Source organism: Ambystoma mexicanum, chromosome 11, assembly GCF_040938575.1.
Source record: "Ambystoma mexicanum isolate Mex_15411 chromosome 11, UKY_AmexF1_1, whole genome shotgun sequence".
Classification (NCBI taxonomy): Eukaryota; Metazoa; Chordata; class Amphibia; order Caudata; family Ambystomatidae; genus Ambystoma; species Ambystoma mexicanum.
Window position 1 is genome coordinate 429,939,559 of NC_090934.1, and position 22,827 is coordinate 429,962,385.

Consider the following 22,827-nt stretch of genomic DNA (forward strand, 5'->3'; position numbering starts at 1 on the left):
GTATCGAGTTAGCAGGAAGGAATTGAATCTCTACTTTGGAGGGGTTCAAGTACCTTATATGGGAAGCCATCCAAAGTTGAATGGCATAGAGGCAGTTAGAAACGTTAGAGTGATGGGATTAAGAAAACAATGTATAACTGACACTAGTTTGGGAGGTGGGATCCTTCTTAAAAAAAATGTCTGAGCATAGTATTAAGCTATTGGTTGAATTGATAGATGAATATGGGCAGGGTAGACTTTTGTTCCTGCTTCTGATGTGTAGTGCTGCTTCCTGTTAAATTATGCTCCATTCATTATGTTTAAATGCAATGATTGAAGCTGCTTTTCCAGGTGGGAGAATTCATTAAGTTACTCCTGCTGGACCCCTTACCCCACATTCTGTCCCAGGCCAATGCCCAGTTTGCCTACCCATAGAAACAGGTCTGTATACACACACGCGAACATGTAATTTTCTAACCTGGGATGAAGCAGTGACAGTTTTGAATACTTAAAGGTGTTGTTCTTCAGTGCCACAGACGAAATCTCAGGGGTTTTGATTTTCAAATGTAGACTAGTCTGGATGCATGGTCTGGCCTATTTTTTTCGAACTGCTTCTCTATTGACTATCCTGCCCCCCCTTACTAAATCTGGTAGGAAGAGGTTTAAAAAGGATTTCCAGGTCTCCAACCCAGGCCTCCCTATCGCTGACATCTATACCAGTGCCTCCTCCAGGGAAACTTTCACCGACATCCTCTTTGTCGTTCCCTCACCTGACCTATGGACCTTACAAATGGTCTCTGTGCTCTCTCCTTCTCTTCTTCACCCGTTAATGGTGGCACCCGGTGGGATGCCCTCCTGGCCTCCTTCCACTCCTCTAAGGTCATTATTATTGTCTATGTGAACGGCACTGCCCTGGTCCAAGGCCCTCACTCCAACCTTCACCTCTTTGCCAGGTGCTTCCCATGCCTCATAAATTTACATTCTTCCCCTGCTGTCCCCTCTACCGCCTACTCAGCCTCCTCACCTCCCCCTGCTGCCTCCTCCTCGGCTTCTTTGACCTCTCCTCCTTCCCTCTCTGCCCCCCCCCTCGAGCTCCTTCTACACCTCTGCAGGACGTACCTCTGATTTGTACCTCTCCCCAGAAGTCCTTCAAGGATGGCAACCTTCTCCATATTGCCACTCTTAATTCTCATCTGCCGCCTCCTGGAGGAACTTGACCTCAATGTCCTTGCTCTCACCGAGACATGGTTCACAGCCAGCTCTGTCACAAGCTTTGACATGCTCCTCCCGGTTGGCTACAAGATCCTCTCTGCGTCCAGGCCCAATCGCTCCAGAGGGGGTGTAGCCCTGATCTTCCCTGAGTGGATTCCTGCCTCCATCATTCCTATGCAGTCCTACTCCTCTTTCGAATGCCTTGTCTGCAGGCTCTCTCTCCCCCAAGCCATTCCCTTACTGTGGCTACTATCTATCGGCCACCTGGTCAGATCTCTTCCTTCCTCTCTGAGTGGGCTGACCTCTCCTCTTCACTCCTGGCCTCGACCACTCAACTCCTCCTTCCTGGAGACTTCAACATCCACCTGGATTCCTCCTGCCCTCCCTCTGGACTTTTTTGCGACCTCTGCGACTCTCTCTCACTCTCTATTCTCCCCTCTTGCCCGACTCACTCTGCAGAGCACACTTGGGATATTCTGATCTCCTCAGATGTTCCCCTTTCTGCCCCGCTCACCACTCCTCGCTCTTGGAGTGATCACTTTCTCCTTTCCTCCCATCTTACCCTCTCTACCCCTCAGGCCAAGCCACCTCCATCACTGCCACCCACCTTCTCGGTCATCCAACCCATGAAGCGCGTGTCAGCTGAGGCTTTCGCCACCACTTTCTCACTCACCCCCTCTCCCTCTGGCTGACTCTCACCCTGACACAGCCCTTTCCCTGTTCTACTCTGCTATATCCGATACTCTTGATATTCTTGACCATGTCATGAGAATCCACCGTAAGCCCAAAGCCAAGTGCAACTCCTGGTTTGACTCAGACCTTGTCACTCTCAAACGCAAGTGCAGGGTGGCCAAGAGGAAATGGCATGCTTCATGTTCATCATCTGACAAACTGGCCTGCCGCCTGCTCCAAAAGCTATACCGCCTCTCTCTGTCCTCACCAAGAAGAGAGCTCCTATCCAAGCCTGTGTCTCTGCGGCATCTAACAACTCAGCTGAACTCTTTCAAATATGCAATGAACTGGCCAATCCTGCTGCAGTCTCTACCTCTCCTGTCCCCTCCCAGGCCCTCTGCACAGCACTGGCGTCTCACTTCATCTTTAAAACTCAGGACATCCTGTCCTCACTCTCCTCCTCTGTCCTCCCTCCCTCTACTCCCTGCTCCATGCCTGTCCCTTCTACAGCCATCTCTCCTCCATCTTTCTCTGCCTTTCCCCATTTCTTCGCAGACGAGGACTCTAGACAAGCCCGATCTATGAAAATCTCGTCAAAACAGGTTCACCCCTGTTCTTCTAAAACCATCAAGGACCACATTGACTCCCTGGCCCCTGCCTTGGCCGACTTCTGCAACCACTCCTTCGTCGCTGGAGCCTTCCCATCCCCCTGAAGCACTCCCTTGTGCACCCTATTCTTAAGAAACCCTCTTTGGTTCCCTCTTGCCCGTCTAACTATTGCCCAAACTCCATCACTCCCTTCTTGGGCAAACTCCCAGTAAAACTGGGAATCTCCCAGCTTAATCCACAAACTGAATCTGTTGGTTGTCTTCATGACCACCAGTCTGCCTTCAGAGCTGCCAGAAGCATGGAAACTGCTCTCCTGAACATCTGCGAAGACCTGCTCTCCAACCTTGATTCTAACACACCCCTGTGTCCTCATCCTGCTTTATCTCTCTTCTGCCTTTGACACGGTCAACCATGCCATCCTGCTCAAATATCTCCATAACAACCTTGGTATCACCGGTCAGGGCCTGGCTTAGCTGACCTCTTTCCTCTCTGACTGACCCTCCCATTCCAACTTGGGTCCTTTGTCTCAGCTATCTTTTTCTCTACCTGTGGTGTCACCCAGGGGTCTAACCTCTATTCCTGGCTTTTCAATCTTTACTTGGCACTTCTTGTCCACCGCATTGCTGCTCTCTGCCCCAACTTGCAGTGCTATGCGGATGACACTCAGCTCACCTTCAGGATACCCTCGGCCACCGCTTCGCCCTCTCTCATCTCTGACTCTCTGTCCGCCATCCAGGAGTGGTGTGCCGCCAATGACCACTGCCTTAATACCAGTAAGACTGAGATTCTCCTCATCGGTACACCCGCTCCCTCCTTTCCTGTCACTCTCTGGCCAGCCTCTCTTGGCCCCCCTCCTGCTCCAACCTGCGAGGCTAAAAACTTTGGGGTCATCTTCGACTCCACACTCTCCTTCTCTCCTCACATCTCTAAAAAGTCACACTACCAGCTGCACCTCCTCAGAGGTATTATTCCTTTCCTCTCCTTCTCCCAGAAGCTCACTGTCTCCAGAGCTCTGGTTCTCTCTAGGCTGGACTACTGCAACAGCCTCTTTCTAAATCTGCCTGCCTCTACTCTCCACCCTCTGCAACTCATCCAGAACAGGACTGCAAGACTTGTCCTTGGCCTCAAGCCCAGGGATCATATCTCTCCAGGACTGAAATCTTTGCACTGGCTCCCAGTGGCTGCGAGGATTAAGTTCAAAACCCTCTGCATTGTCCACAAGGCCTTCTGGGGTCTGAGGCCCCAATACCTTCAACTCTCTCTTCCTAAATCATAAATATCTTCCCCCTCGAGCTCTTCGCTCAACCACCTCCAACTCCCTTAGGGTCAGTCGCTTCTCCAAGCAACGAGTTGGTGGTAGATCTCTTTCTTCGGCTGGGGCCTCTCTCTGGAACAGCCTCCCTGCCTCCCGGAAACTTGAGGAGAACCATCTCCGGTTCCGGAAGCACTTCAAAACCTTTCTCTTTGCTTCTGCCTTTTCTCCTCCTCTCCACTGCTGACCTCCTGGCTGATTCTGATTCTTCACCGATTACCTGGCCACCCTCTGTTCTCTGACCCAGGTACTTCCCCCTCCAGTCACTCCCACCTGCACTGCCTGCCTGGCAACCCCCGCACTTGGGGACTGTTTCTGTATCCATACAGTCCCACTAACAGCACTTGACACCTGATGTCTGCACACATCTTGCACTTGCCACCTGATGGCCGTTACTTACTTTAGTTATTATTCTATGCTCATGTATTGCACTGTCCCTCCATCCCCCACCCCCTCCCCCCCACGCAATTTTCGCCTTCCCATGCAATTGCATGATCTGAATGACCCCAGGCCTAGTAGGATCGTTGTCTGTCCTTTGTTCCCCCTCCCTTTCCTTGTCGCGCCTTGAAACAGTTGTGTATAGGAGCGTTATAAATGCCATACTCACAAATGCATTCTGTTGCAGACAGGTTTTGTAGATTATATTAGAGAAGGAAGCGATTAAGAGGGCAGAGTTCATTGCGAGATTGCAGCTCAGTTTCACACTCTGTATCCTCTTTCATCGTTCCGGTTTTAGTATTGTGCCTGTATTGTGTCCTCGATGCAGAGAGGGTACATAGGTGAAAGAAATATGGCAGACACTGTGGAAAGGTACAAAGTCCCTTTTTGCTAGTGTATACATTGTTCTGCAAGTCTAGTCCCTGCTGCAAGGATGGCGGAAATGAATTCCTTCCTCTCATAACTCCTCCTCTTTCGCTCCAGGCCTCCCCATGAGCTGCAAGGTCATTTTGGACACCACTTCAATAACTAGTTGAACACTTCACATGCAGGTTTCCATGAAAACACCCACCTTATTAAGGTAGAAACACCAACCTGGAGACACCACCGAAACCAACTTGGAGACAGCACCGCGCACACCTAGTGGAGACAACATTGCCCACCTTTTTTCTTTAACTAGGAACTCTAGTTGCAGTTTAAAGTTTGAATAGAGACACTTTGCATTAATTGTTTTGGGACAGATTTTATGGTATCCAGTTTCTGATGTAAACCCTGATTATTCTGAGCACGATTTTCACATTCCTCCAGAAAGGCGCCATGTTTCTGCTTCATGAGTGGCCAACCTCCTGGGCCATTCAGGTTTGGTGAAACGAGGTGCCATTATCCTTTTTGGAGCTGGGACAATTCCAAGTACCTGCAGCTGACTAGAAAAATAATTGCCACTAGCCATTGCTGAATCTGGTGGGAGCATTTGGCCGCTGAATTGCACTGTTCTCTGTGCTGTCATGACCCAAAGTGCTCTTTCCTGGCGAATGGGCGCAAAAATTGCTGTCTTCAAGATGCCCCAGGCCCTGATTCCACAGAGTATACTGGTCAGATAGCACAGCGAGTAGAGTGTTTGCTTTGACTTTTGTGCTGATCCTGCTGACACAAGTTCAAATCCCAGCAGGACTGAACTCATTCCTCCGAGGTTGATAAATGAGCACCACACACTATGGGTAATAAGCAGTGCTCAGGGTTTGTAGTGCTATATAAATGCAAATTATTATAAATATGCTAGCTCTCAGTCTTCAATGTCACCTTTTCACCCAGAAGGTCAAAGTGCCATCCCTCCTTCTGGGATCACTATGAACCCTGTCAGTAAACGCTTCCTTATTGTTGTTACATCTCCGGAAAAACATGTCCTGTGGTCTGGGTTTAAGTGGGCTGGGGCTAGCTAGGTCTCAGACCCAGCAATCTCCCAAAACCCTGATCAAGCCATGGCTCTGGCTGCACTCACACAACATCCAATAGGCACTTTCCTTTTCTTTCCGTAAGGGGGATTTGAACCTACACACTACCAGTGCCTAGCCAGTGTCACATTGCACTGTGCTATTCCATAGGTATAGGATTTCGTTTATTCATTCAATAGACTATGGCCCTCATTACGACCCTGGCGGAAAGTGACTGACCGGACCGCCACAGCGTAAATAGCGTTTCCGCCATTGCAAGAAGGAGCAAAGTGCGGCCCATTCCGACCCATCGGGCACGAGCACCACGGCATGGCGGAAGTGCAAAGTCCGCGATGGCGGAAATGACCCCAAAACGGCCCACACCGCCGCCGTACGGCGCCCTAGGTGCAATACCGCCACCCATCACAGCGGACACCGCAGTGTGCGCCTACCGTAAAGTACGGTGACCGGAAATATACGGAAACGGAAGTTAAAACACGGGCCCGGAACGGGAAACAACCCGCCGTACACCTATAAAACCACTAAAACCACACAACCACTAAAATCACCACCCTGAGACACAACCCAACCCGTCATCCACCCTAGCGAAACCAAGAAAAATGGGAAAAGTAGCGAAGAAAGCGTGCGACCGCAAGCGGCAGGTCCACTTCTCCCCTGAGGAACTCACCGTGCTAACAGAGACCCTCCAGGAGAATGCTGCCGTCGTCTTCTCCACGCAAATGACCAGGACGGCACTCGCAAACAAGAAGGCCATATGGGCTCTGGTGGCACAGCGGGTAAGTGCGGTGGGGACCGCACCCCGCACCCCACAGCAATGCAGGAAGCGGTGGGACGACCTGCGGATACGCGTCCGCAGCATACTCTCTGCCAACCGCAACATTGCCACAGCCACCGGGGGAGGGTCGGAATCACCAATCAAGCTGACCCCCTGGGAAGAAATCTGTGCCTCCACCATCGGAATGGAGAGCATAGAGGGAGTCGGAGGGATGGAGAAAGGAGTGCAGACATCCGAAGATTCAGGTAGGTGGGCCTAATGAAACAATGCTAAATCCACAAAGTCCATCCATTCGAAGCACCATGTGTCCCCATAGTGCAACAGAAACACATGTCCAGGAGAACGTCCACACACATTGGCCTGATAGCGCACGTTAAAACCCACAATAAATACATAAATAATTAAAAACCCCTAAAACACGCACTACACGTGCAGCAGGCACACCCTAACTGCAGGCTGCCAAACAACTGCACCCTCACTCCACACACAAATGGAAGCACCTCCAAGGCCCCGACCCAAATCACCCTCAGGTACCACCCCAATGCATGTGATACATTGCCATTCCAATTCCCACAGACCCACCAATAACCCTCGCCCTCCTTTACTCCACCACAGGGTCCGATCCAAACGACGAGCTCCAGGACACCCCTACCAGCACACCTGCAAAGAGGGCCAAGACCGACGGCCAAAGACCCTCCACCTCAGCTGCACGCATCAAGACACGGCAGCAGCACAAATCAAGTGGCAGCACACAGGAGGGAACATCAACAGGCACCCCAGCAGCCAGCATGGCCACAACACCACCACCACAGGTCCCCCCAACGGATGCCACAGAAGGCACTGCCTCCGGTGGCAGCAGCACCATAGGTGACACCCCATTGATGGCAGCATGCTCCGACACAGAAGACGGGGATGTCGAAGTCAGATCCATCCATGACCTGTCCCAATCCCCCTGTCTGTTCCATCCCGTACTACATGAGGATACCACGCAGGGGCACCCACAAGACGACGACTGGCCATCCCCCACAAGCCCTGTGGCAAGGCAACATGAGGACAACAGCCCCTCTGTGACACCCCCGCAAATGGCCATGGCCCAGCAGAGGCAACAGTCCCTCGACCAGTTAATCGTGCAACAGCAGCAACTGGCCACGCTCCTCAAGGACCATGCCGATGAATGTGGGGGCACTAAGGCAGACATAGAAACATCAACTGAGACACTTAGGGCAGAAATGGAGAGAAGTACAGAGACACTAAGGGCACAAATGGAGAGTAGCACCGAGTGCCTGAGAGTCCAAATGGAGAGTAGCACCGAGAGCCTGAGAGTCCAAATGGAGAGAAGCACCGAGAGCCTGAGGGGGGAACTGCATGCGACGTCCAAAGACGTATGTGCCGAACTTGCCGCAGTGAGCCGTGTGCTCACTGAGCTCTCGCAAACCCTTAGGGACATGCATGGACGTGAGCAGGCAGAGACATCATCCGTTGCAAGTTCCGTCCAGGGCAGCCCCCAACGTAGATCTGGGAGGAACCTGCGCTCCACAGGCAGGGGTGCCCCTGATACCCGCAGAGGGGGCTTGCAATAGCGACTGCCCACGGACGATGAGCATCTTTGGACACTGGTGTTCGGGGGGGAGGTGGGAGGGTGGAGGGGGTGTGTTGGGCTCACTTGGGTGGCGGGTCGATAGGGTGTACAACATGATATCACATATGCCATAAAAAGTGCACGATCAACCAATGAGATGTGTGGACATTGATCTTTGTGTACGAGGCCATTATAGGCGTACAGTCCATATTGTGCATGTACCAGACACACACAGTGCCACGCATCCCGTGTCCATGTATCAGCCACCAGGCGTGAGTGCTAGAAGCATACATCAATGAGATGCTGACGAATGTCACGGGCCTCCGGTGCCTCGCAGACTCCTTGAGGTGCTGCCACATCCCCACCCTCATCATGACCATCATCAGGTGCTTGCAGTTCTGCGTCAGGGGGCATGGGCACATTTCTACGTACGCACATGTTGTGGAGCATGACACATGCCATCACCATCTTTGCAACCTTCTCATGGCGGTACAGGAGTGCCCCGCCAGACCTGCTGAGGCACCGGAAACGGGTCTTCAGTAGGCCGAATGCCTGTTCAATGACTACACGGGTACGTGAGTGGGCATGGTTGTAGTCCTCCTCATGCTGGTCCCGTGGGTTGCGGACTGGTGTGAGGAGCCATCTCTTCAGTGGATACCCGGCATCACCTGTATGTGGACGAGAAACGTATGATGTGGAATGCCATTGCTACGTACGCACACCCCCCCCCCCCTTCCTGCCAGGTCATTGCCGAATCACATACCCCACATTATCATGCATGTAATGAGACTCACCGAGTAGCCAGGATCTGTTCCCTGCGTGTCGCTCCATGTAGCGTGGTATTGTAGAGTTCCTCAAGACCATAGAATCATGGGTTGATCCAGGGAATCGGGCACAACAATGTGTAATGATCCTGTTGGAGTCACACACCATTTGTACATTCAGGGAATGAAATTGTTTTCGGTTGCGGTACTGGGCCTCCATGGCATGTGGGACGACCAATTCCACATGGGTGCAGTCGATGGCACCAATGCAACCCGGTATGCCGCCAAGTGCATGGAATCCCACTTTTGTGTTGGTAATTTCCTGCTCCGAGCGTGGTAGAGAGATGTAGTCGTCTGCGTGCTTCAGGAGGGCATCGAGCACTTGCAATAGTGTCCGTGAGAACAGTGGCTGTGAAATGCCATGCAACTGTCCGACTGTGTGCTGGTAGGTGCCTGTGGCCAGGAAGTGGAGTACAGACACCACCTTCAGTAGGGGTGGGATGGCGGTTGGGCTATCTATCATGCTGACAAGGTCAGCCTGTGTCATGTCCACAATGGCGGTTATGGTGTCCCGGTCCAAACGGTAGAGGGTGTGGATCTGCTCATCAGTGAGGTTGAACGGATGTGCTCGGAGGCGTGGGATTGCGGGCTGCCTGCGTGGTGGTAGTGGCTGTGCTGGCGGCCCTTGCTGGCCCTGCCTTGGCCTCCTCCTCCTCCTGCGTCTCCTCCGTGCGGCCGGTTGTAGTTGGTGTTCGTCTTCTTCTTGGAGTTGGAGTACTTGCAGTGCTATCAGGTCCCCCAGGGCCAACATCGCGAGTCCTGCCGGTAGCATTTCGGAGTGGTTGTGGGAGGAGACTGGGCGTGAAATTTATGTGTTTCCAGGCTGAATGGCCTCCACCTGTGGTGATTCATTCCACCTGTGCAAACTGCTCTCCCCTTTGGCCGAGCACGTCCCGCGCACAACGCTGCAATTCGCGGAATGGCATCTTGCTATTGCAATCTTGTATTTGTACCCGATGGCCGTGTAACATTGGTTGATATGTTCATTCTGTTGTGGTCCCATTGTTTCACATACTATCTGTGCAGTCGCGAACAGAGTTGTGAAGGGTCAGTGGAACGTAGTACTCGAGTAACGGTGGGCCCTCATTCATCACTGTACCGAGTTGCAACGACGGGCGGGGCGTCCCATTCGTGGGTGAAGGCAGTTGCCATTTTCACACACAGCCGCACTCGATGGATTAATTAGTGTTTTCAAACGGCCACAGATGCCTCTTCGACGTGATGTTGCAAATGAGGAATTCGAAGGGCGGCGCTTTCGGTTTTCAGCTAGCGGCGAGGAGATGCCCACAGGTCTGACTGCAAATATAACGTTCTATTGTTCAATGTCCTTGGGACAGGGGCCATGGCGAGAATGCTATGATTGATATGAATAGTATGGGATGCGCAATTGCGTAGTGGACGATAAGGCAGGACGTTCCCAAATACATGTTACTTCACTAGACTGGAATTACGTGCTGGGGCACTGTGGATTTTGCAGGCTGCATAACGCACAGACTCAATGGATATTTCTAATGTTATGTGAGTAAATATTCAGGCGTTTTCATTACGGGATGAGGGAATGATGAATGGATGCATGGGCAGGTGATTTGATACAGTGTTTGCCATGTACAGGGCTTCTTGGGATCTGTCCGCCCCCCCTGCGCTATGTGATGCAGGGCTGCCATAGTGGGACCATCGTCTATCTGGCCTTGTTGAGCCCTCCCTGTCTCGACGCGCCTTCAGACACTTGTGTCCATGCACGTTACCAATCCCATCTGAAGGATTCTGTTTTCACAGGCGCATGCACAGGTACACTCGTTTGTGATGGTGTTTTCACCTCGATATAGGTAGTTATGATTCGCAAGTGGTTTTGGGGTGGTGATGATCCTTTGGAGTGGGCTTGCATGCATATGGCTGTGGATCTAGTGTGATCATTGAAGTGAGTTGTTCGAATGTAGTTCTGATGGCCATTCTATTCTGTTTCTTTTCTTTTGGTTGACAGGTATCTCCTCCCCTTTTGCCACTGCCATCTGTATGCCACTCCTGCAGATGGATTTTACTCCCGACACCTGCTGCTTCGTGTTAATCAGTGGAGCAGCATTACGATCTTATGGGACGATCGCCAATGGGCCACATGCCCTTACGCAGTACTGGTGGCTCGGAGCAACATTTCGGCCTTTCAGCTGGACTAGTGCCTCCCCATTGGGACGGCCCTGCGGTTCTGTGCGCTTCCATGTTGCCTTTTCGTACGTGTATGTGGCTCTGTGTACCATGAGGGAACAGGGCGTCACACGAGTAGTGGCTGGTCATTTCTTGCGGATGCAGCCCACAATGGTGAAATGTGTTTTGGAGTTCATGGCCTGATGGCTGTATGGGCTTGGTGATATTGATGTGCATTAAAATTCTATTCTGATATGGGCCGTGTAGCGTTCTTCTTTGCAAGTGATGTGGCATATTCCTATTTGGGGAGCGATGTATTGTGAGGGGATCTGCATTGGGTTCCAGCTTCGGAGTTTTGTTGCGTGGTCCTGTACTGGGCGCGTTTGCCTACGAAGCCCGTGAGGTCAGGGATGGGGGCTGCCAATATGACAGTTTGAATGTTGTCATGCTCAGGGGCGGGGGATTGGGTTTTGTGTGACAGATGCCGGTCAGCCAGGTGGACTGGTGGAATGTTGTGATTTTCTGAATATTGCTGGTCACAGGTGCCTGTGTTTGCGTGCGTTTCTTGGTGGGGGACTGTGGTCATGTCCATTGGGATGGCTTCTGTATTCGTGCCATCTGTGCCCTGCAGCTCCCATTGGCCCCTCTTGAGGTCCATTTGTTCGTTGGCATGCATGGGTGACTTGTGCATTTCACTGGTTGCATTGTGGCTTCGTTGCACCTACGGGGAGTTGTACTTTGTGGGCAGGGAGCGGTGTACGGGCAGTCAGTGGGGCCGTTTACGGTTGATTCGCGATGCCGTACTTCTCACCATGGCGGAATGGTGCTTTCCGCCATGCTTGATGGCGTTAGGTACATGTCCGCTGGGGTCGGAATTGGCGTACCGTTGCGCCATGGTGGTGTTTACGGTTTGGCATGGCGCGCGCGCGCGTGCTTGGTGCAGTTAGCGTTGGCGTTCACTACGGTGTCGCTAATGGCATCGTACTTTGCGGTGACGGGTCATAGTCGCACCGAGCGCTATTCGATGGCGGTATTGCATTTCCGCCATCGTTTTCCGAATTCCGCCAGGGTCGTAATGAGGGCCTATGTGTAGTCTTTTGAAGGAAACAAAATAAATCCAGCACCTATTTTGTAGGTGCTGATTTTCTTTTGTTTCATTCAATAGACTGCTTGACACATAAAGCCCCCAACAGCCTTTACGTGTCAGGCAGTCTATTGAAAAAAATAACAAAAGCAATTGTACACCTCTGAAATAGCACAGTGAGATGTGACGCTGGTCTGTGAGTGGCAGGGCTCGGTTATGAATCCCAGAACCCTGCTAATGACAAGCCAGTGTCACATTGCTCTGTGCTATTTCATTCACGCTCAAACCACGTCAAGCAGTCTACTGAATGAAACAAAAAACAATAAGCACACATGAAATAGCACAGTACAATGTGACATCAGTCTCAGATTCGAAACTTCGTGCGGGAATATAAAAAAAAAGTAACCTGACAAATTTAATTTTTTATTTTTCCGTGCCTGGGACACTTCAGGTCACGCCCATCAGTTAGGCCATGCCCCATGATTGCACCTCCCTACCCCCCCTCGGTTTATCACCGCGCCTAAAGCACTGCTTGTGGTCTTCTGTTTTTGGAATATAACACTAAAACATTCACAGTACCATGTGCTTGATGCACAACTATATACACTTCTTCCTCCAGTCGGGAACTTGAACACTTTTGCACCAAAATATCTCTCTCCATGTTAGCCTTCCTTCTGCAAGTCTCCTGAGGATTCTTATCTGCACGCTCTGCTGAAAAGGGTCTGACTGAACCCTCAAGGACTTGTGCCACCCCTGAGAGCCGGCTGTGGCACTGGCCCTGGCGATCTCAAGAATATTGTTTTAAAAAAGAGGTACTCTGCGGCTTCGATGTAGGAGGCTCTGTGAGGCTACGGTGTAACAGTCACCTCCCAACCCACTGTGGCTCTCTAGAGCACCGGCACCCAGTGGCCTATCAGAAGCGGCAGAGTTAGTTCTCGAACTAATTGTATCTTTATTTGAACCCGAATACAAAAATATTTTATATTTGAATTCACAGAGAAGTTCATAATTTACTTCACATCCTGGTAAGCTCCAACCTACTTTGCTTACTTAGCCTATACATACACGATTTGGGTGCTGGTGACTTTGATTTTTCTACATTTAAGGCATCTCTGGAGTAAATGAGATACACATACTGCAATCTTTTGCTCAAACAATCCATCTGATTTTATAATGACGTACTTTCAAGATGCATGGGTGTGCTAGGTCAAGGATAGGCACCTAGCATACCCACTTTATGTGCTGCATATCAGAAGCTGATCCTGTACATTATCAAACTCACAATTAAAAATTCTGTAGCATATGGAATTAGATTGTTGATCAATGCATTTGTGACATGCTTCATGGCATTTTGTAATATGATCATTGCTTGCGCTTTGTTTCCTTTTTCCTGCTACCCTACATCTCCTCTATGTGACAACAATGGGTATGTAACTTTAATTTCTTTATTCATGTTTAATTTGATGTTACCTATACCTGGGCAACGATATTTACTTTCAAATCTATTTATTTTCGCCTTACCCATTCTCTGTGGATAATAAAGGATGTATTGGGACTGTTGTCTTTTGATATTGCGTATAAGCTTGTGGAATAACAGCCTTGAAAACGAACAAGTGATGGTCGAAACACTTGTCGGCTGTACTAATACAACCATTAAAAGTCATGGAATACTGACCTTGGATTGCAATTCACATTGATTTTGTAGACTTACTGGACAGGGAGAGCGCTGACACCGTAAGACCTAATTTGTTGATGCTCCTTGATTCACTCTTCTGAGGCCTTACGGGTGGCCTTGTGGGTCATTTGGAAGTCACTGCCTCCCATTATTCAATTTTGCATACTACTCCACAGCGTTTTAGCGCCTTCCAACCTAAGGATCGTACCTGTAATTTATTTTTTATTTTTTACATTAAAATATAAACTGAATTTTGCCATGGCATTCTGGGCTTGAACCACCAACCGGGAACGAGGCACACACATTAACTGTTCAACAGAGACCAGTTGGTAAATTAATTACCATCAAAGATTGTCACATGTATCAAAGAAAAAGCTCTTTTTATTGTTAATGAGCTTATATCCAGAGTCAAAAGTGCACAATTTATAGGAGCAGGAACAGTGCTGTAAATACTGCAGGATGGATGGGGGAATGGGGTGGAGAGGGGTGGGGATGGTTTGAGGTGGGGATTCAGGGTTGGGGGATGGGCTGGTAGGGGGTAGTGTTTCTTTTATTTTGTTGGTCATCTCTGTTTTTCGTCTTGAAAATCTGGTCACCCCGCCTAAATCTACACCCTCTGGCAGGCCAATTCACTTATATCACACAGAACAATTTTAAACTAACTATATTATTTTCAGATGTTCATAGTTAACACCAAAAAGCGTTTATTTTTGGTACAATTTAATGTTTTCATTACATCATGTATGAGCCCTGCATTTGCCAAACACTGAAACACAAACAAGTAACTTTTTCACACCACTTCTCTTTAGTATTTATGTCATGCCACTTCTTGACCTCCTGGATGACCTGGTTGTGCAGTTAGCTAATTATACAGACGACACTTAGGCCATTGTAGAGTTAACAGGCTGTCCTAGCACTGATTCTAACACTATACATCGTATCTACAACCTCATCCATGATTTGATGATTGCAAACTCCCTTGCTCTCAATCCTGAAAAAACTGAACTTCTGATCCTGGCATCTGGACAAAGACTCAAAACCATGTCCCCACACTATAACAGTTTTCCCATAGAAGGAAATCCAATTAAAGTGTCCAAAAAGGTGACAACTCTGGGGATGGTGCTGGACGCAGAGCTTTCCATGAAACCCCATGTTGCTTCAGTTCAGGCCGCCTGTGGGAATATGACCAAATTATTGAACCACATTCGTCCCATTCGTCCCATTCGTCCCATTTATTTCTCTAAAAAATAGATCTCTTCTAGCTACGGCCATGATTAGCTTCCGCCTCGATTACTCCAACAGTTTGTTAGCAGGAACATCAAAAGCGAATCTTCAAGCCCTGCAAGTAGCTCAAAATGGGTCAGTCAGAGCTGTCCATGGTCTCGTCCGGAGGGATCATGTCACAAATGCAAGACGTCTTCACTGGCTTCCCATTAAACAACATGTCACGCACAAGTTACTCTCCTTGACTTAGAAATGCTATTACGGCGAAGCCCCGAAATACTTGAACAATAGCCTTAAAATCCTTCCACATGGTCGTTGTCTGCACACTTATGATCCCCTTAAATATACTCAACCTAGGAATAACCTTAAAACCTTTGGTGGCTCTTCATTTGACGTTCAGGCTCCTTCACAGTGGAATAAACTCCTGTGTGATATCAGGCAGACTAATTCTAACCATGAGTTCAAGAAAAGTCTCTAAACTCTCTTATTCAATCTTGACCCAGACTAGACTACCCTATTATAGATCCGTACAGTCCTGCTCAGATTCAACTAGCGTCCTTAGCTCACCCATTCTCTGCCATATGTCGTATCTGTTTTGGTTTTTGTGCGCTTTGGGGCCTATGGGCGAGTAGCGCTTTATAAAAACTACAAATACATACATAAATTAATACATTACATTTTGTTTTAAGTCTTGAAAGTGTATTTTGAAAATCCAAAGGTCATTTTTTTGCCTTTTGCTGAATTGCATTCTGGTATTTGTAGTCTCCCAGTTTAGATGGGGGAATAATGTCACCATTGTACACTTATTTCCTAACATAGTTCTATAAGGATTTATATATTTGAGTGAGTACCTCTCAATGATATGTGTAATGTTCATGCCATCTTTATAAAGCAGAGTATTGTTGAAAGGCAGACATGGGGGGGGGGAAATGATAAGAGGGCAAACAAGTCATGCATATTTGCCCAGGATGTGACAAGAGGATGCAATCCTGGAGACTGGTGCAGTTATTTTTCCCTGATTGTGACTGCTTTTCCGGGCACAAGTAAAGGATCAGAGGGCAGAGGCAACCCTCTTGGTTTTTTGGGGGGGTTTTGCTGCCAGGCTTTCACCCAGGTTTTCATATTCCCATTGCAGACGCTTACCCACAGACCACATAAAATAGCCATCAAAGCACTTGTCAAAGCACTTGTCTGGGATTTTGTTTTCCACTAAAAATTTCACAACAGATTGCTGGCTTTAAAAGGTGAGCACGTTTTATACTTTACCAGCATATTTATTGGACCATTTCCTTTCTTAGGTTATTTTTCTGGTGTGTATTACTTTTTTTTTTAAAGTCCAATGCTCTTTTGTCTTGTGCTCTTTCTTCTAAGGTCAATTGAACAAAATTTGTATATTTAATTTTAAGATATGTTCACTTACTGTGTGTATTTTCATGGATGCCATCTTTTGATTTTTGTTATGGGGGCAAATGTTCCCACACACAATGACGTGAGAGAGCCACGCTCCCCGCAAGTTCAAAACAACACATTTTACAGCACATGTTACAGCAGGAATAGCAAAAAAACATACGATTTACAGGAAGGTACAAACATACAACATCTCAGCAACAGTCTCGTAACCTGCTGAGTTGCCTTTGCAACATTCTGCTATTTGATCCCCTGATATTTCAACACATGGCAAATCGTTTTGGCCTGCTCACACGTTCCACTCAAGGCTCAAGGGGTATATTAATGAGACTCCCTTGTCATTTCGTAGTGACCAGCACTTGATAAACATAGTTATTATATGCTTGGAGTTTATTTCTTTTGACAGTCAAAATAATCCTTATCTGTGGCTTCTGAAATAAAATCATATTGCTAATTTGGACAATATGACCAATTATACACACAATTAAAATAAAAATAATTATGAAACCTCTGCTGAAACAGCATTTCGTTTGTTAGCAAAACACAATTACAATATTTTTGCAATGCCTTCCACAGTTAGATAACCAAAGTTTCAAAAATAACTTTTGCAAACAGTATTTGTACCAATTACATATGGGAAGAGATGTGTTCAAGTTCTGCTCTCAAATCCCTGTGTCGCCACTCAACCAAAGTGAGGGTTTCCCGGTCAAATCGCTTAAATTAGAAGTGTTTAGTACCTTAAGCATGGCAACATGTTTTTAATTTAACTTCCCACAATAACATTGCATACTAAAGACTCATTCTGTGATATCACTGATGTCACCATTAATGAAAATAAGGGGGGCCCACACATCTTTTGCCCTGCCATTCCTTTTCAGAACTGGCCTAGTAGAAAATGTATAGATTAAGATTAAGATAAAAGGTTGAGTTGCTGCCTCGTCAGGGAACACAAGTACACACCGGAATCGTAGCTCACTGATGGTTCCTGAGCACTACAGCCATCTTCTGGTGTCAAAGAATGGTTCAGTGTGTTCAACAGTGATGAGAAAAGATATGAAACTAACCGCACAGTTTGAAATGACAAAAGTGAGACGGTAAATATGGGTGGGCCAAGTAATTTCAGTTCTGGAAATCATCCTGGCATGAATCACCTTAGGGACAGTCGGAGAATGACAGTCTCTGGGTGGCAGGCTCAACATGTAGCTAGGGGGCTGACCCAAAGAAAGATTCATTCCAGAAGTCTAGAGCTGAAAGATTAGGGGAAAGAACTCCTACATACACATAAGATTAGGGGTGGAGATTGAGAAGAATTCCAATAGATCAGGCATATGGCACATGCCATTGAAGACAGCAAATATGGGTGGGCCAGAAAAGTTCAAGTCTGGGAACATCCCCCGCGTGGATTGCTTTAAAGATATGGGTCACACATTTAAGCAGCAGAGATCTACTAAATTTGGTGCTGACCTTTGGCCAGAGGTCTGGCATAAACATGGTTTAACCAGAACCACAACACTGCTTGACATCTTTCCCACATGGTCTGCCCCAAAGCTAGGGGTCGCAGAGTTGAGCAATGAAGAACTGGTAATCTGGTCGGTTGATATAGCAATAGTTAGTAGAATTGGACACCAACATAGGCAAAGGCGTTTTTCTCTTAAAGGGTAAATAAAATGCCTACTGTAGGCAATCAGGTACTAAAATCAAAAGAAAAAGAGACAGGAATGGAATGACAGTCACTGGGGGGCTGGCCTTACTTATCAGCAAGGATGGTACCCCAGGGAAAGCTTTATTCCAGAAACTATTGAGCTGAAATCTGAGAGTAGAAAATCATAACCACACATAAAAGTAGGACTAGAGGCCAAGAAGAATTTCAAGGGGTCATTCATATGGCGCATGCCATTGAAATACGGCACAGGTGGGTCGGTCAGAAGAGTTCAAGTTTGTACACTTTCCCTTCATTAAATTTCCTGAAAGCAATGGGTCTGTAAGATATTTAGTCTTATTGGGGTAAATTTGGGATTTTGCGGCGGTATTTTCTTAACGTAAAAATCTTGGCGGTAATTTGGTGGTAAATTTTGTCTTGCATTTAGATTGGGTTTGGCCTCATATTATTTTAGTGACCATACCTTGTTAGCTTAAATTGGTGGTAATCTAGTAATATTTTGTTCTGCGGTATTTAGTGGTGAGTATGGTTTTCTTCCATATACTATAACCCCATCATAAAACAAACTTTCCTTTCTATTGGAATACCTCCTAGTTGTCTGTAGAGAGCTCAAAACATATGCATTTGACAGAAATCCAATGATTTCATTTAGAGCGCCACCAATAGGTTGTGGCTGGTATCACTGGCTTATATACATCCAGTAATCTATGTCATAAATTATCACTGTTTTATTTACATCCAGTAATCTATGCCTTTCCCATCAGCATGCAGGAAAAGGGCATTCATCATACTGCACACAAACCTTTGCTTATCTGCATTGGTAAAATGGTAGATGCAATACTGCACTAATATGAGTCTCCCCTTTAGATATCATCTATTGGAGATAATTCACAGATGCATGAATGACACAAACTCAAATTTGTATTCATAGGTACTTATTATATTGAATTACAATTACATGTCATCAAGTCTTACCATGGTTATTTACAGCAGCCTCTGGAATACAAAAGAAAGCAAAACAGAACAAGCAGGTCTATTTGAAACATGGATTAATGTTCCCACATTCTGAAATTGACAAAAATAACATGCAGTGATTTTCTAACCTTTCTACACTATATAAATTGTAGCCAAACATACGACGTTCAAATGATCCTCACTTGGCACAAATCTTACCAAGATTAACACTTCTTTGAAGTACTCAGCATGACCTTGCTCCACTCACAAAGGCAGGCCCAGTCAGCGCGAAATGCTTCTGTAAATCTTGTGTGGGGAGCACGGCGAGATAATTCTCCCAGTCAGCGCTCTGACCCTTTTTGAACTATGTCAGCCTTCACAGCTCAGCCCAAACTAATTCCTCTCCGCAAGTTTTGCCATTAGCAAAACTCAGAGCCTTCCCACTTTTTTACGTGGCATGTCTGCCTATAATTCTCCCCCAATCAGGTTAACAAGAATGCACACTGTATCAACCCTTATGTTCCAAACAATGAGAGCTTCATAACAGAATTATTGTATCTCTTTGGTTTCCTGCTCCCTCTTTCCCTCTGCTCTCCACAAGCTAACACAGAAGAAAGAAAAAAAATGCCAGTGTTCATTTAAAAAACGAATTACAGCAGTGCCACCAAAACATGTATTTTCACCTCATTTTGCATAGAATACTCAATTTTAGTATTAGAAAAGTTAGAGTTAGTATTTTAGTAATATTAAATAAGGTTAGTCAGTTATGTATATGCTAATGTAGTTTCCATGAATGAGGCATCCAAAAAATGGTGCACTTCAATATTTTGCCCTAGCAGCACTAAGCTTTTCTATTCGTGCATTTCATTCTCTGCAGTTTCAAGTTGGGCTTGGCTGTGTAGTAAAACCTGTACCTTACATGCCACCAACAACATATTTACATGTTATACTGGCAAAAGAAAAATATATATATGTGCCGTATTATTGCTGGCAACAAAATTCCACTACATTTTGCAATAAAATATATATATGCCCTTACAGGTCACACAGATAAGCACACAGATAACCAGCAAAGATCGGTTAAAACTGGCAAAAGGTTGTGCGGCCCTTGTCCAAAGGCATGCCTTAAAGCTATGGACCACAGATGTAACCAACACAGAGCTGGTAGTTTGGTCAGATAATATGAAAATTGTCAGCATTATCAACAAAAGAACAAACATCACATGAGCAGGGAAGGAGGTGACTGACGTGGTATCTCGCTTACAGTGCAAGCCATTCTGGCGCATCCCACCAGATGCAGACCAGATGGGGACAGACATGCCAAAGGAGTTTTGGGAGGTGTGATAGGGAACTCATGTGAAGAGCTAATGGTACATGCCAGACGGCCGAGGCCAGGAGAGGAAATCAGCGGGCGACAAACGCACGTCAGAGCAACGTGCCTACCGAGACCCACTCCCTGTCAGCCTCCCAGGGTCCCCCACAAGGGTCCCAATGGAGCTGACTAGCAAGGCATTGGCAGAAAGTACAGCCAAACAATACAGTAAGTGCCTAGCCATGGTAAATGAAGGTACAAATGTAACAAACACAAAAGACATAAATAAATAGAGGCCAACAAAATTGTTGCATGTGATTACATCTAGAATAAAAAGAAAGCATGGGATAGGATGCCTCTATCAGCCATAGCATATTTTGTAAAAAAAATAGCCAGGGGGAAAGACCTAACCCTCAGCTCACTGATACAGTATGCTTTCAGGGTTGGGGCAAAATAGAGGAGAAAGAGAAAAGACATCCCCTGAAATTTGGAAAAGCAAAAACAATAATATTAAACTTGGTAAAAAGGGCTCACATATATATGAGAACACATATTTGGGGCAGCTTTGCGCTGGCCTACTTTAGGGACCTCAGGGTCAGTGAGCTGATAGCCTCTAATACAAAGGGCCAATGGTGATTTGGCCATGCTAAACACACGCAAGAGACAAGACTGCTTGACAGATAGGGAATAGGAAAACAGGAAAAGGTTGATTAGCAACCAAGAGGAAATTTTAGATAGGGGCATATCTGCTATTTATGCAACATTTAATGATTTGCTTACAACTCGACCCACTGAAGAGGGCGTTTCTAAGACACAGGGCTCATCAAATAGAAACAGTGACATAACTAGGATAAATCTGAGTAAAGCATAGAATAATCCTGCACAAGCACAGGTCTGAAGTTTATCAGGAACGGGAGCATAGTGCTGCTGACCCTGACCTACTCCACAGAGAGATACTCCACCTGGCAGTGAAAGGGGTGGTTATTTTGAGCTCTCTACAGACAACTAGGAGGTATACTACACACAGCAAACCTGAACAGTTTTAGTAGAAATGGGAGGTAAATAGAGCAAGGGTCTTTTGGGGGACCCTGAGTGGCCATTAACCCACTCAGGTGTGGCGGCATGGGCAGGGAAGGATCTGGCAGCTTTCCAGTTCCTGGCCCAAGTTCTCAAAAGTAGACTATGATAACATTAAACACCTGTTGGTTGGGTATTACCCATAGTACTCATGTGTTTTATTTTTGTATTATGTTTAATAAAAAGTCACAGCCTTTTCATTGCCAACACAAAAACAAGTGATTTGCATATTATTATAATTTTTTTATTATTTTTTATTAAGCATTCAGTAAAAATATTTTTTTTGCTTTGATTCATTTCCAGCCAAACATGAGCCAATAGAATCAATCACATTGTTTCTGACTTTACTCCTGCTCCTTCTTAAAAGTAAGCTTGTGGGAGAAATTGTATGAAGTTTCCTCATTTATCATGTCCTGTTTTACCTTTGGTTCTGCTTAAGTGTTACATTTTTCCAAACCTTTAGAGATCCATCGGTGCGGATTCTAATTTGTCTACCATCAGTTCCAGAAAAATGCCCAGCACTCTCATGGTTTTCTTATTTAGTCCACCATAAAGAGCTTCCCACCTCAGATCAGGGTTCAGACCACAGCTGGGTACTAAGGTGTCGTACAGCGACCTTGTTCTTTCTGTCCTCAGTTCCTTACAGAACAAAGTTCATGTTGTAAGGATTCATCTTGCTGCTCAAATAGGCAGAATTTGCTGTTATTTGTGATGCCTTCAATAGGTTTTCTTTAGTTCTCAGTACGTTTATCCTGAATCTCAGGATTAGGTCTCTATGCTTTGGATTGCCAGATATTTTCAAGTATTCTGGTGTTATCCCTAGGAAGCCTGTTAGTGTTCTTTAAAGTGTGTGTTCCTTCGAATTAAGTCATGTAGATTCTGTTTCTGCCCAATCAATGGACATGAGTAGAGTCTTTATCTTTTTAGGATTATCCCTTAAAGCCTCTGGTTTCACTTTTAAGGCTGTTAGAATTTCAGTGCCTTTCACTCACCATTGGATTAGTGGCCAGAAATATGTTCTTTCACTTCCTGAATTGATGATGCTGTATTGTGCAGGACAGGCAGGTGACTCCACTTTCCTAAAAGTTGTTAGTGCTTTCCAGATAATTTGGCAATTCAGCAAATACAGACTCAATTCATGTCGAAGAATACCCATAGGAATTGATTTTGGCAATCTTAGTATTCTCTTCAAAAAGATCCATCAAGTTTGTCCCATGTCCCCCACGGTATTCTTCGGCCTGTTTCGTCAGCATAGGATATGGTGGGAAACACTTTTAGGTTATAGAAGTCTATGATTGGTTGCATGGGGAATTTGCTGAATTTTCTCCTGAGAATCAGAGCTTGTGCGGTTAGTTGGTTCATTATTAGTTGTAGATTTTCAATCCAAGGATTCTCTCCTCCGCCTGCATCAATTGTTATGCCTATGTATTTTATCATTTTTGTT

The 22,827-nt window shown here is 46.6% G+C and overlaps 1 protein-coding gene across 4 annotated transcripts in view; it reads left to right on the top strand.

The window, feature by feature from the left end:
- The window catches only part of LOC138503489 (F-box/WD repeat-containing protein 7-like), a 733,637-nt gene that overhangs the window by 585,911 nt on the left and 124,899 nt on the right, over nt 1–22,827 (top strand). Inside the window, exon 16 of one of the 4 annotated variants that reach the window (XM_069623260.1) lies at nt 13,618–14,155. The exons of the other annotated variants lie outside the window; for them this stretch is intronic. Within the exon in view, the coding sequence (XP_069479361.1) occupies nt 13,618–13,771 (154 nt within the window). The 3' untranslated portion in view covers nt 13,772–14,155. Of the gene's footprint in view, nt 1–13,617; nt 14,156–22,827 lie in introns of those variants that run through there. 4 annotated transcript variants of the gene reach the window in all.